At 34.5% G+C, this 12,818-nt stretch overlaps 1 protein-coding gene across 5 annotated transcripts in view; it reads right to left on the bottom strand.

Annotated features, from left to right (window-relative positions):
- The window catches only part of LOC129751382 (protein prickle-like), a 131,884-nt gene that overhangs the window by 73,269 nt on the left and 45,797 nt on the right, over positions 1–12,818 (bottom strand). For all 5 annotated transcript variants that reach the window (XM_055746859.1, XM_055746860.1, XM_055746861.1 and 2 more), the window contains one exon: positions 1,432–2,394. In XM_055746859.1, the coding sequence (XP_055602834.1) occupies positions 1,432–2,282 (851 nt within the window). In that variant the 5' untranslated portion in view covers positions 2,283–2,394. The remainder of the gene's footprint in view (positions 1–1,431; positions 2,395–12,818) is intronic.

The raw sequence follows: 12,818 nt of genomic DNA, 5'->3' as shown, positions 1-12,818 counted from the left end.
TCTCATTACTGTCTTATTACTGTCTCATTTCTTTATCATTTCTGTCCCATATCTTTCTTAATTCTGTCTCATTTCTGTCTGATTTTTGTCTCATTTCTGTCTCATTTCTGTCTCATTTCTGTCTCATTTCTGTCTCATTTTTGTCTGTTTTTTGTCTCATTTCTGTCCCATATCTGCCTCAATTCTGTCTCATTTCTGTCTCAATTCTGTCTCATTTCTGTCTCATTTCTGTCTCATTTCTGTCTCATTTCTGTCAAATTTCTTCTTTCTTTCTGTCTGATTTCTTCTGTATTTATTTTTTATTTCGGTCTCAGTTCTTTATTTTTAATGTCCTATTTCTGTCTAATTTCTGTTTCATTTCTGTTCCATTTCTTTCATATGTCTGTCTCATTTCTGTCCCATTTTGTCTCATTTCCGTCCCATTTCTGTCCCATTTCTGTCTCATTTCTCTTCCATTTCTGTTTTTTTATGTCTCATTTCTGTCTGATTTCTTTCGTATTTGTTTTTACATTCCGTCTCAGTTCTGTTATTTAACTGACTCATCTCTGTCTCATTCCTGTCTCATTTCTGTCTAATTTCTGTCTTATTTCTGTCTCATTTCCGTCCCATTTCTGTCTCATTTCTTTCTCATGTCTGTTTCATTTCCGTCATATTTCGGTCCCATCTCTGTCTCATTTCTGTCTCATTCCTGTCTCATTTCTGTCTCATTTCTGTCCCATTTCGACTTCATTTTCGTCTCATTCCAGTTTCATTTCTGTCTTATGTCTGTCTGATTTCTGTCACATTTTTGTTTCATTGCCCTTTTGTGATCCATGGTTATCTCTGTCCTTTTTATCTCAACATGACCCATTTCTGTCTTACTTTTGTCCAAATTTCGTATCTTTTCTGTTTTGTTCTTTATCTTATTTATGTTTTACAAATTTTTTCATATTTGTGTATGTGATGTCTTATTTCCATCATATTATTTCCATTTTTTTCTCATTTTGTTCATTTTGTTTTCTTTTTATTCGCCTCGTCATACTTGTTTTTTTGAATTTCATATACAAAATATTTTTAAGGTTTGAAGATTTGAGTAAAAAAACTCTGCGACTAATCTTGCTCATAACTCGTTATCAACTCCAGTTAAACTTTTATTTCTCTGAAGGTGCGCATCGCAATTACGAAATCCGCTTTCATAACCTCGGCCTTCCCATTCGGAGTACTAATTCAAATTTTATCAAATCTGAACCGGCAATTCATCCGTCACACAAAATTTATTCCACGGTTAGTAATTCGAAAGATTTATTAGACAATTGCCCAACCCCCTAGTGGTGTCTGGTCATGTGAAATCGCCTTCGGCGGGGGGCACTTCAATGTTATAAAAAAAAAAAACAAAAACAAAAGCTCGAGCGATGAGACACCCTCATAAATCGTAGTCAATGGTTTACTCACTTATTATTGTTGGTGGGGCCGCCGACTTCGAACTGTCCAAGGGTTTGACCCAGTACGTCTGGTGGACACATTGGCGATCCTGCCACTGCAGCACCACCGTTTGATGACGATGACGGATTGGGTGCAATCCCACGGTTTGGGCAGCTGGCAGTGGTCATTAGCAGTGATCCCCCGATGGGAGAGGAAGATGAGTAGCTAGCCGGTGAAGACCTTGAACCGGGGGCCGGTGGTGGAACTTGGGATTGTCCCCCGCTGAGGACCGGGATAGGCCGTTCCGAGTTCAACAGCCTCAGCTCTTCGCTGTTGAGATGGAAATTTCGTCGCATCCCGGGTCCGGAACTACCCCCGGGGAGCCTGTTGATAGCCGCCGACGGCGGCGGCATTAAAGAAGGTGAAGGGATTGGATCATCCGGAGGGTTTGAGGCATCAATGTTGATTCCGCTGTCGGATCGTTGCTCATCTTCGCTGACTCCCAGAAGGAACGAATCGTCAAGAACGGTGACTCGCTTCTTGCTCCCGTTGGCCGTTTCAGCGGAACTCTTCCGCTGACTTCCCTCGCCATTGAGAAGAATTGGCCGATGCTGTTTCGTGGGGAAGATGATAGCCGACTTGCCGCCGCCCGAATTTGACTGGCCATTGCTGTTGTTGGCCTGAGCGATTCGTTCCGAGGCTGCCTTGGCGTAGATCTGTCTGTAGTACTTGTCTTGGTTGCCGTACAAGAAGCAAACCTTCCACCATTGCTTGCCCCCGGCAACTTGCTGAAGTGCCCCATTGCCGGAAGATCCACCGCCGGACTTGGCCGTCGTCGTCAGAGTCGTTACCGATGTAGCCGTTTGCTCATTTGTACTCATTTCACACCTCTATCTCGCTCAAGTGGAATTTTGTCGTCCAATCCACTGTGACACTTGTTTCTTCACACTTTTTTTTTCTTCAAAAACACCACCTCGAACACCTTCAGTAGACCTGTGAACAATACCGCATAAATATCCGCCCACGTTTTCATGACTGGTCACTAATAACAAGTCCCTCCGAAGCAGGTTCAATGGAGCGAGTTGCGTGGGCGAAGTGCCACCTCTTGAAAAAAAAACTACTCGTTTTTGGTTTTTCACTTCTTCGCACACACTTCTCACCAACTCACTCTCGAAAAGCATCAGCAGCAGCAGCAACAGCAGTTAGCCAAAGTGTCTGTCCGGTGATTATTTTAATTAAGTTGACGAGATATAAAAAAACGCATCCCCCGATCCCCTCGGTTTCGTTCCCCTTCCCTAAACTTTGTTTAGAACCTCCCACCCACCTTCAAAAGAGTCACCAATTTGCTCTCGACTACCATGTTCCATGTTGTACCTTTTCTAAGAAGAGAAGAACCACCGGTCAAGGCAACGAGGCAAATATTCAACGCATTGAATAAATCGTTACATTTAATGGTGCATTTTTTTATTATTTAATTTTTCCATCTCTCGCCATTAATAAACAAGGTGCCATTCCGGAATGGTCAATGAAAAAATCCGAACCGGGGCCCGTTTGGCAGCTTGTTTGGATTTTTTTTTATTGGACCTCTCTTCTCCGCCCTCTGATTGTTGCATAGATATTGGCGATTCTTGGTTTATGATCTCCCTCCCCCCTTCTCTTGTTAGAGGTCTTGTTTTTGTTGTTGACTGCCCTGTCCATGGAACAATCCATGTTCCCCGAGGTTTGTGGCATGGCTGTTCAGCTTGTAAAAGGTGAAATGGTCAGACATTTAAACACTATTTTTTCTTCATCTTTGGAATGGTCTTTAACCTTATTGCTCTCGATGAGCTGGTTTATGTTTTCACTCAAGTTTTTTCGAACGACAGAACATTTGTGACATCATTCGTAGGTTTTATTTGTTTTATTGGATTTGAACTAGTTTTTCCGGTTGAAAGATAATAATGCCGAGCATTGTAGTATTAGACTGAGTAGATTTGGGATCATTCTTGAATTTGCTCTAACCCTGGGGTCTAAAAAGCATCGTTTTGGTTCAAAAACTTATCTATGATTTACTTATTATACTTATGATTTACTTATGTAACGTTTACATAAGTAAATTTCAATTCATATGTTTGTATGGGGAAATTAAATATTTTATTCTGAAAAATCAACATCATTTTTGTGTCTTCTGTGGAACCAAAACTGTTGTAATCACCTGGATTCGTGAGCTTGGCTTCAAATTTATAAAGGTGAAGGTGAACTATCTAGAATGTTTCAATATTTAACAGATTTTTAAGATTTATTTTAAAGGAAATCAGCATCTGATACTTCTATCACCAAGGGAGAAAATTTAATTTACAGCTTCCATGGAAGGTTGAAAATAATGTGCTATTGCTGAAATTTATTTTATTTTTTTCTAGTGGATTTTTTAGATACTTTAAAATATACATTAGGTATACAAACTTCAAAAATACTAGCGATTTTGATACCCATGTTTTAAAAACTGGTTTTGAATAATTTTGTCGTCCTAGTCAAACTCGAATTGTTTGATTTTGTCTATCACCTCTAGTTTTGCTGATATGGCGTTTAAAAGTTTTGAAATTTATCATTTTTGAGTGAAATCAATCATTAACATTTTTGATTAACTAATAAACCTACATAAAAAAACAAATACTAATTTTAAGTCAACTCACTATACTTCTCATGGGTAATTTAAGTTTCAAATTTTTCCCTGTTTAAAAAGTCAGAAATAAAATTTAAAAAAAAAATTTTCCCTCTTCTGAAAGTTTCAATTTTTCAATTTATCTGATTTTATCCAATCGAACATCTCTAAAAAAAGTCTTTAAATATTTAATAATAATATTAATAATCAATTTTATTTGTGTAACATAAGATAGTTACAATCTTATTGAGGTGTTACAATTGAGTGTGCGTTATTTAGATTTCAATTACATTGTTTCTGATTGATTTTCATGTCTAACTAACAAGACTCATTCGTTACCTGCTTATTGTAAATCTTGATAGTAAAGCTTTCTTGAATACCGATTTCGTTTCAATGGACTTATGATAGGAAGATTATTTCAGTTCGAGATGCCTCATACGAGAAACGAGTTATTGTAATAGACTGAAATGTGAGACGGAGTAACAAAACTATTCTTTCTAGAGTTGCTTACTGGAACAAAAAGTCTTTTAATGTAATGCGGACTTCCTGGGGTAACTATTGTATGGACCAAAACGCACAACCATGTTTATAAAAGTTATAGAATGGGCCGATCAACATTTTTTGAAGAAGAGAAACACTTGAAAATCTAGATAGATATACCATAGACGTAGCGGACACATGAGTTCAAAGCAACTCGAAGTCTGTCCATGGACCCAGCTGAACAATTTGAATAAATATAATCTCCGTATATAAACACTGGATAAATGAAGCATTTGAAAAGTTTTCATTTAGTATTAATATAGGGTTGCCATCCGTCCCACAAAAGCGAGACATGTCCCGCTTTTTTCGAAAATGTCCCGCTTTTTTCGAAAATGTCCCGCTTTTTTCGAAAATGTCCCGCCACTCCGCTTTTTTTTTAAACGTCCCGATTTGTTTTCAAATAAAAAATAAGTTTTCCTGAATTTGATTTAATAAATGTTATATACAAATTGGGATTCTTTTGACGAACTCATGTCAGATATCAATCAATTAAATTTTGTGCTTCAAGATATTGCAATTTATTTGTAAGCCAAACTGAATGTTATTTAAAAATATTTAAAGTGTTAGAATATTTTTCATAGATTTTGTGTTAAATATCCATTTTATGATGAATCATGACATTTGGCTTTTGCCATTTTTCAATTTTCGAAACCGTTAGAAATTAGCACATCAGTTTTCCAAAGCACATTCATTATTTAAAATAACATTTTTAAAATATGGCTTTTATATAATCATATATTATTTTTTAGAGATCTACTTAGACTAAGGAAAGGGTTTGTCCTAAATGCGTCGAGATGCTCCTCGATGACAACTTTATAAATAGTTTTCCTGTATTGTCTAATTTGAAGCTTTTTAAAAAATTATAAAATATTTTCAAAACGATCTGATTCTGGGTATTGACAGAGGTAGACTGCTAAATAATTGACTCTACTTCGGATATAAATGGTTCACTTGATTAATATAGAAGTTCCTACAAATTTGAGACCTTCTCAATCTCAAAACGAATTATCTTGTGAAATAATCTTCATGCTAATAAATATAACAACAATATTCATTTATTTGTTGTAAATACAAGCTGAATTGCCTTAGGGGAGCTTATCCAAGCATTTTTCGACACGACATTCAAGAGCAACTATGGTTAAAACCAAGAATATAACTTGAAATTGGAAAAAAGCTTGTAGTGCATGCCATTTTTTCATCATTGGTTTTCTTTTTTTTCCAAACCAAATTGTAGAAACATCTTTGTGTCATTCTCACTTTTTTTTTTACTCATGAGGCATGTGGGTGGAGGAAAAGCATGTACAGTAGGGTGGCCCAAAACTGTACTACGTCTGGGATTTTGGGGGCTCAAGCTTCAAAAGATAGCTTAATGTGTAAGAAACAATATTTTATACGGCGGCGACTCAGAAAAAATTATGTTTAGAGGTAGCACTGGTTCGATTTTTGAAAAAATGCAATTTTTTTTCGAAATTTTGTCCTAATAACATTTTCAGATCTTGGAAAAGTATCAAACATGTGTCTCTAATATTTTTTTAAATTTTTTTTATAATGTAAGTTTTAAACTAAAAATGTATTGGAGCTGTTTTGGACTCTCAACTTGTACGTATGATTTTTTAAACTAGGCAATACTATGAATTCTGGTAAAAAATAATTAAAATTAACAAAAAAAGTGTACTTTGGATTAAGATTTTTAATCAACATTGAATTCAAATGATGCGCGACGTTATGATGTGCAACTTTGCAGAAGAAAGTGTTATGACTTGTAGTTTCAAAGTAATTCAAGTTTCACTGTGGAAAAAAGTCACAATTTTCTAATTTTTGCAAAGAATTGCTTTATATTATGCTGTGGATAAGTTTCGAGCAATCCAAACTTCTGATATCAAACTTTTTCATCCTTCTATCGATCCTTGAATCAGCCTAAACAAGCATGACTAGTTTATAGATTTTAGTTATAAATTAATTTAGTGGTTGTAGCCATAACACATTCCTCAAACCGTCACCCAAGTATGGTTAACACGACCTTCAATTAATAAAAAACCTAGAAACTTGGATTGGTTCTTTCTGGTGATTTAAGGATCGATAGAAGGATGAAAAAATCTGATATCAGAAGTTTATTTGGTTCTTAGATTGCTCTAAACTCATCCACAGCATAATATGAAGCAATTCTTGGCAAAAATTAGAAAATTGTGACTTTTTTCCACAGTGAAACATGAATTCTTTGAAATGACAAGTCATAGCTATACACTTTCTTCTGCAAAGTTGCACATCATAACGTCGCGCATCATTTGAATTCAATGTTTATTAAAAATCTTAATCCAAAGTACACTCTTTTTGTTAATTTTAATTATTTTTTTTACAAAAATTCATAATATTCCGTAATTTAAAAAATCATACATACAAATTGAGAGCCCAAAACAGTTCCAATAAATTTTTAGTTTTAAATTTACATTATGAAGAAAATTTAAAAAATATTAGAGACACATGTTTGATACTTTTTCAAGATCTGAAAATGTTATAAGGACAGAATTTCGAAAAATTGCTTTTTTCCAAAAATCGAACCAGTACGACCTCTAAACATCATTTTTTTTAGTAGCCGCCATATTAAATGTTGTTTCTTACAAATTAAGTTATTATCTGAAGCCCCCAACATTCCAGATGTAGTACAATTTTGGGCCACCCTAATGTACAAGCTTTAATTTTTTTCGATGTTTATTCCTGGTTTTGCAATCATGAACGTTGACTCGGAAAGCAGATGTTTTACCAACTTAGCTATGTTGTCGATTTATAAAATATCGTATTCAAGTAAAAAGCACCACACTTTTTAAACCAACCAAAAACGTATTCACATACCTACTAAATTTCATGACTTTTTCTAGCACTTTTAAAAACGTTCCGCATTTTTTAAAAACCATCTGGCAAGCCTTTATTAATATCAAGGTGCCTAGTGGTAAGATTAAGCCTTTTTAAGGATCCACAGATTCTGCTACATTGTTTGTTAACTTGCCCTTTCTATGACAGTTCATGATCGAAGATTACGCAAAGAGTTTTAGAATAATCGGAGAAAATAATTTCAGATTCTGCCAATTGAAGTCTTGGAAGATTTGCATCTCTATTTCATCTATTAAAAAAGAGCTTTAGTTTTCGCGGGGTTTACAGTTATAAGATTTTAGTAGGACCATTCATTAACTTTGTGTAAGTCATGATTGATTTTATTCTGTTGTGTTGTGAGCCTACTTGGTTGAATGATTCATTGAATTAAAAGGAATCTTTCGATTGCTTTGATTCAGTTGAATCATTCGATTGCTTTTTTTTTTTGTTTCGATTATAGTCGTTTTACCATGTTTATGGCATTCGCGACTTTATCAACGTTGCAGTTGGCGGATCGTTATTGAAAAACTATCCGGTACAACTGCGTTCGATGTTTACTCTTGGGCTTGAACTCGCGGACATCGGCTCAGGAGGCAACAGACTTGCCAACTGAGCTATATCACAAGCCCATTCGATTGCTTTGATTCAATTGATTTTATCACAAACTTCATTCAGTGGCACTGATTTGTCAGAGCAAAAATATATTTGCACGTCATCAGCAAACATTTGAATATAGCAATACATATTTAAGAACTGTTGAAGATCATTTATGACGTGTGAAAAAAGAAGTGGACCTAGAATTGATCCTTGAGGAACTCCTGACTTAATGGGCGATAGGACAGACAAACAGCTATCTATGCATACAGCCTGTTCACGATCCTGAAGGTATAATTTAAACATAATCGCTGTGAGAATGATGCTGATTTAGAAATTAATTTTTCGAACATGATGCTCTTTAATCAAGGTAGTTTTAGTACTATGATGGGCTCTAAATCCAGATTGACAATTGCTTAAAAGATTACTCTGATTGATATAGTCCGAAATTTGTTGGTTGATCAGCTTTATGAATATTTTGAATTAAGCTTAGAAGACAAATTGATCTTAAATTAGTAATACATATCATGATTATAATTTTTTTTTGGAATTGGTATAACCTTAACTTTTTTCCATTGAAACGGAAATTTAGAGGCTCTTATAATGGTATTAAAAAGATGGTTCTAAATCGGAAGTATATAGGGAAGAGCAATTTTTACAAGTTTAATAGTGATATTATCGAGTCCAGTAGCGTTGGAAAGGCAATTGCATTCCCGGCTTCATATTCATTAAAAGGTGTGAATTGGAAACCGGTTGAGCTTTGTGAGATGAGAATTTCTCCACTATTATTGGATATAAAATTTTAACAAAAGTAGTCCTTTACATGTGAGGCTGAAATTTTTTTCTTCTTTACTCAGGCCAAATGCTTTTAAATTATTCTCAAGCTTTTAAGCGGGTTAATTAATGTTTTATTTCAGCTTGTCTTGTGCAATTTTAGCTTCCGAAATGAGAGTATTGACATTATTGGGCAACCTTTAAAAAAAAATGTCGCTTTCTGATTTTGTTCGTTTTCATGTTCTATAAGCTAGATCTCTGTTTATTATTGTTACTTCAATTTCACGATTGAACCGTGCATTTTTTCGATAATTTCATAGATTAAGCGGAAAATAGAAATCGTGTAGGGACTGTAAAAAAGAACTTAAAATTTCGACGAGTAAACATATCTGAATAACTGTACATAAAAAAAGTTCCAATTCATATTGTTCAGATATTGGAATTTTACAAAAACGAAAATTTTTTGGACCAGTTTTGTCAAAACAAACATGAACGATTTCACGGAAGCCTATAAAACAATTTAAAAAAATTGTTTATGTGTTTTGGTTGAAATTAAGTGTCCCGGGTGTTTTTTTTCTCGATTTTGATTCTATTATGTCTGGGTTTTGCTCAAATTTTCTCGGATAGAAGAAATCAACTGCCTGGATTTGGCCAAACTTTTAGTTCAAATTGCCCGAATTTTCCCGGTCTGGATACGTGCGAGAAAAACCTTGAAATCTAAATTTTTTAATTTTACATATCTAAGTACCTGCATGGAAATTGTCAAACAGGAAAATTTTCTTCAAATAAATTTCATGCACTAACATCCCTTAGGCGTCAAGGGCCTCTATTAAAATAGAATTTTTCTTTGGCTTCACAGATTTCTGTTAAAAAAAAATTTTTGTTAATAAAGCTTAGTTCATTTAGAAGTGGAACACTTTCTCTTGGAAATAACTTCGTTCCTTGTGATCAAACATGCACAATTTTCACAGATTTTTATTGATTTTATTTATTGCTTTTTACAAGTACCATCGAGCATATTGTTGAAGAATTTTCAATTCACGCGTTTTTGAAATAAATATTTACGATACGAGAGTTGAAGCATTAAAAAATTGTGCTCACTTTCCTTCAAAATATTCATTATTAATTAGGAAAGTCACAAAACCGTTGTTTTGACCAATTAGCGACGTTAGCGGTAAAAAAAATATGAAGATACGGTCAAGAAAGTCAGATTTAAGCTTGTATTTGCGATAAGCTTTTTGAAAAACATCATGATTGGCAAGAATATGCTTCTGTTGGTGAGAAAGCCAGAGTTGTGACAAAAACTGTTGTTTTCGCTGGTTTCGAAAGCCTTAAAAGACTTACTCCCGTTTTTTTAAGTTCACTTTTTACGGTCTCAGCTAACCGATTTCAATTTGATTTAGATCTCGTCGTGATCATGTAATGTTTTTTATTCGATTCCGACAGCTGGCATTCCAGGGAAATCTTGTTTAAGTGACACAAAAATAACCAAGTGCAGTTAACTTTAAAGCAGCTGGATCCACCAAATTGTCCAAACTTAGGGCAAATCAAGAGTTGGGCAATAAATGAGTGGAAATTGGAAAACAAAGATACAGTCGCCCATTTTTTTGGTGAGACGAAGTATTGGTCTAACTTTCATTTGCTTCTTAGAAAATTTCACAAAAAAATTAATGGTTTTTAATCCTCTTCCGCTCTTGGGTGTCAATATGACACTATTGGAAATTTGGCGGCTTTTATCTTTATTCAGAGGCATCCAAATAACAAAAATTTCTACTGGGACCCCCGATGAATGTTCAACTGTGCATTCAAACCGCAAGAATTACGCTGTTAAATTATATTGATCAGAAAGACAATTTCACATCGATTCTAGTGGTGTAATAACATTGGCGCTGCAATATGTACTTAACAAAAAATATAATAGATGATGATATGATAAAATCTATTAATACGTCGTTTGACTTGTTTGCAGAAAACTTTGGACGCCTTGAAACATGTGAATCTTTTTAATTTGAGAATCACAATAAGTTTTAAATATTTATCTATGACGAGCATTTAAATTCTCTACGAAATCTGAAGGCCAAAAATAAGGTAAATATGTTTATTTTCAAACTCTTATTTCATAAATTTTAGCTTGATCATGTTATCGGTCGTTTTTAAGACTTGTTTCTATTGTTGTTTTTGGAATATTAGCAGAAGATTTCAAAACAAAAAAAAATATTCTGATATTACAGCGTTATTTCATTTTAATCCAAAGTTGGGCTCTCCACACATAATTAATCTAGTTTAGAAATATTCCAAAATAAAACGAATAAAAAAAAAGCGGCAACTTGTTTCCGGCTGGAAAGCCGTTTCCAGTTCTAATCGTTTGATGCCTGATATGGAAACCCACCAGCAACGGCCCCAACCCAAGTAAGGCGATCACTACTCAACAATCGTTTAATTATGTAAAATACGATCAACTTCTTCTGATGGCTGCCGACCGCCTCCACTGCTTTGCTTCAAGCTGTTTTGTCACTGCTGACAGCCATTTCAGAAATCCGGACCTCAATAAAAGCAGATACAAATAACACCCCAAACCCTAACCAGACACTTGGCTCTTCCAATCTGAGCACAGGGTTCCATTAACCCAAACCTGACTGAAAGCAGGACTGGTCACTGGGATTTTTTCTCCTTCGTTTGTTTTAAAATAAGATTTCCTAACATCCTAACAGAAGCAACACCCAACACACAAGAGTGTGAAATGACAGCCATTTGTAGTACCTGCTCGTTTGTTTTAAATGATTGGAATTTTCGGATTAAAGCTTGCGCAATTCGAGCTGTTTGCCCATTGGAAAATGGCAACCGGCAATTTCCCGAAAAATGCCGCGATCCTTGGGCTGTGATTAGGGCAGCCAAGCAGCTGTCGGTTAACTTGAGCATTTCTGTGGTTTGGAATTTGAATGGAGAAATGCACCTGGATTTTATTTGTTTTTTTTTTCTCTGTTTCGTATGTCTTCAAAGGTTTCAAATGGTTGGAAAAGGGCGTTGGGAAATAAAAGGCAGGCAAACGCTCTCTTTGAAAGGATCATAAAAATGCAGATGATCTCCGGAGCTTAAGTCGCGCTGTCGTTTCGAGGTGAGATTTTTTCCGCTGAATTGCGAATCGAACTGAAAAATTGATCAAGATTGTTGGTTCGAGACCAGCCGCTGAATGGGACTTTTGCTGAGCATTGTTTCGTTTTGTTTATTTCGTTGAGCGACTAATAAGGTATAGATAAAGCTGGAAACTCGGTGAAAGTTGAAAACCGAAAAAAGATCCAGAAGACCGGAATTTTTAACAGATATGTTAGATTTTAACTGGTTGATTTTACTAGAAGACTCCCCCTAGAGACATTAAAATTTGAATCATGAAATTTCGACAGTTTTGACAATTTTGACAATTTGGACAATTTTGACAATTTTGACAATTTTGACAATTTTGACAATTTTGACAATTTTGACAATTTTGACAATTTTGACAATTTTGACAATTTTGACAATTTTGACAATTTTGACAATTTTGACAATTTTGACAATTTTGACAATTTTGACAATTTTGACAATTTTGACAATTTTGACAATTTTGACAATTTTGACAATTTTGACAATTTTGACAATTTTGACAATTTTGACAATTTTGACAATTTTGACAATTTTGACAATTTTGACAATTTTGACAATTTTGACAATTTTGACAATTTTGACAATTTTGACAATTTTGACAATTTTGACAATTTTGACAATTTTGACAATTTTGACAATTTTGACAATTTTGACAATTTTGACAATTTTGACAATTTTGACAATTTTGACAATTTTGACAATTTTGACAATTTTGACAATTTTGACAATTTTGACAATTTTGACAATTTTGACAATTTTGACAATTTTGACAATTTTGACAATTTTGACAATTTTGACAATTTTGACAACTTTGACAATTTTGACAATTTTGACAATTTTGACAATTTTGACAATTTTG

Source organism: Uranotaenia lowii, chromosome 3 (assembly GCF_029784155.1).
Source record: "Uranotaenia lowii strain MFRU-FL chromosome 3, ASM2978415v1, whole genome shotgun sequence".
NCBI lineage: Eukaryota > Metazoa > Arthropoda > Insecta > Diptera > Culicidae > Uranotaenia > Uranotaenia lowii.
This window is presented reverse-complemented; position numbering and strand designations above follow the sequence as displayed.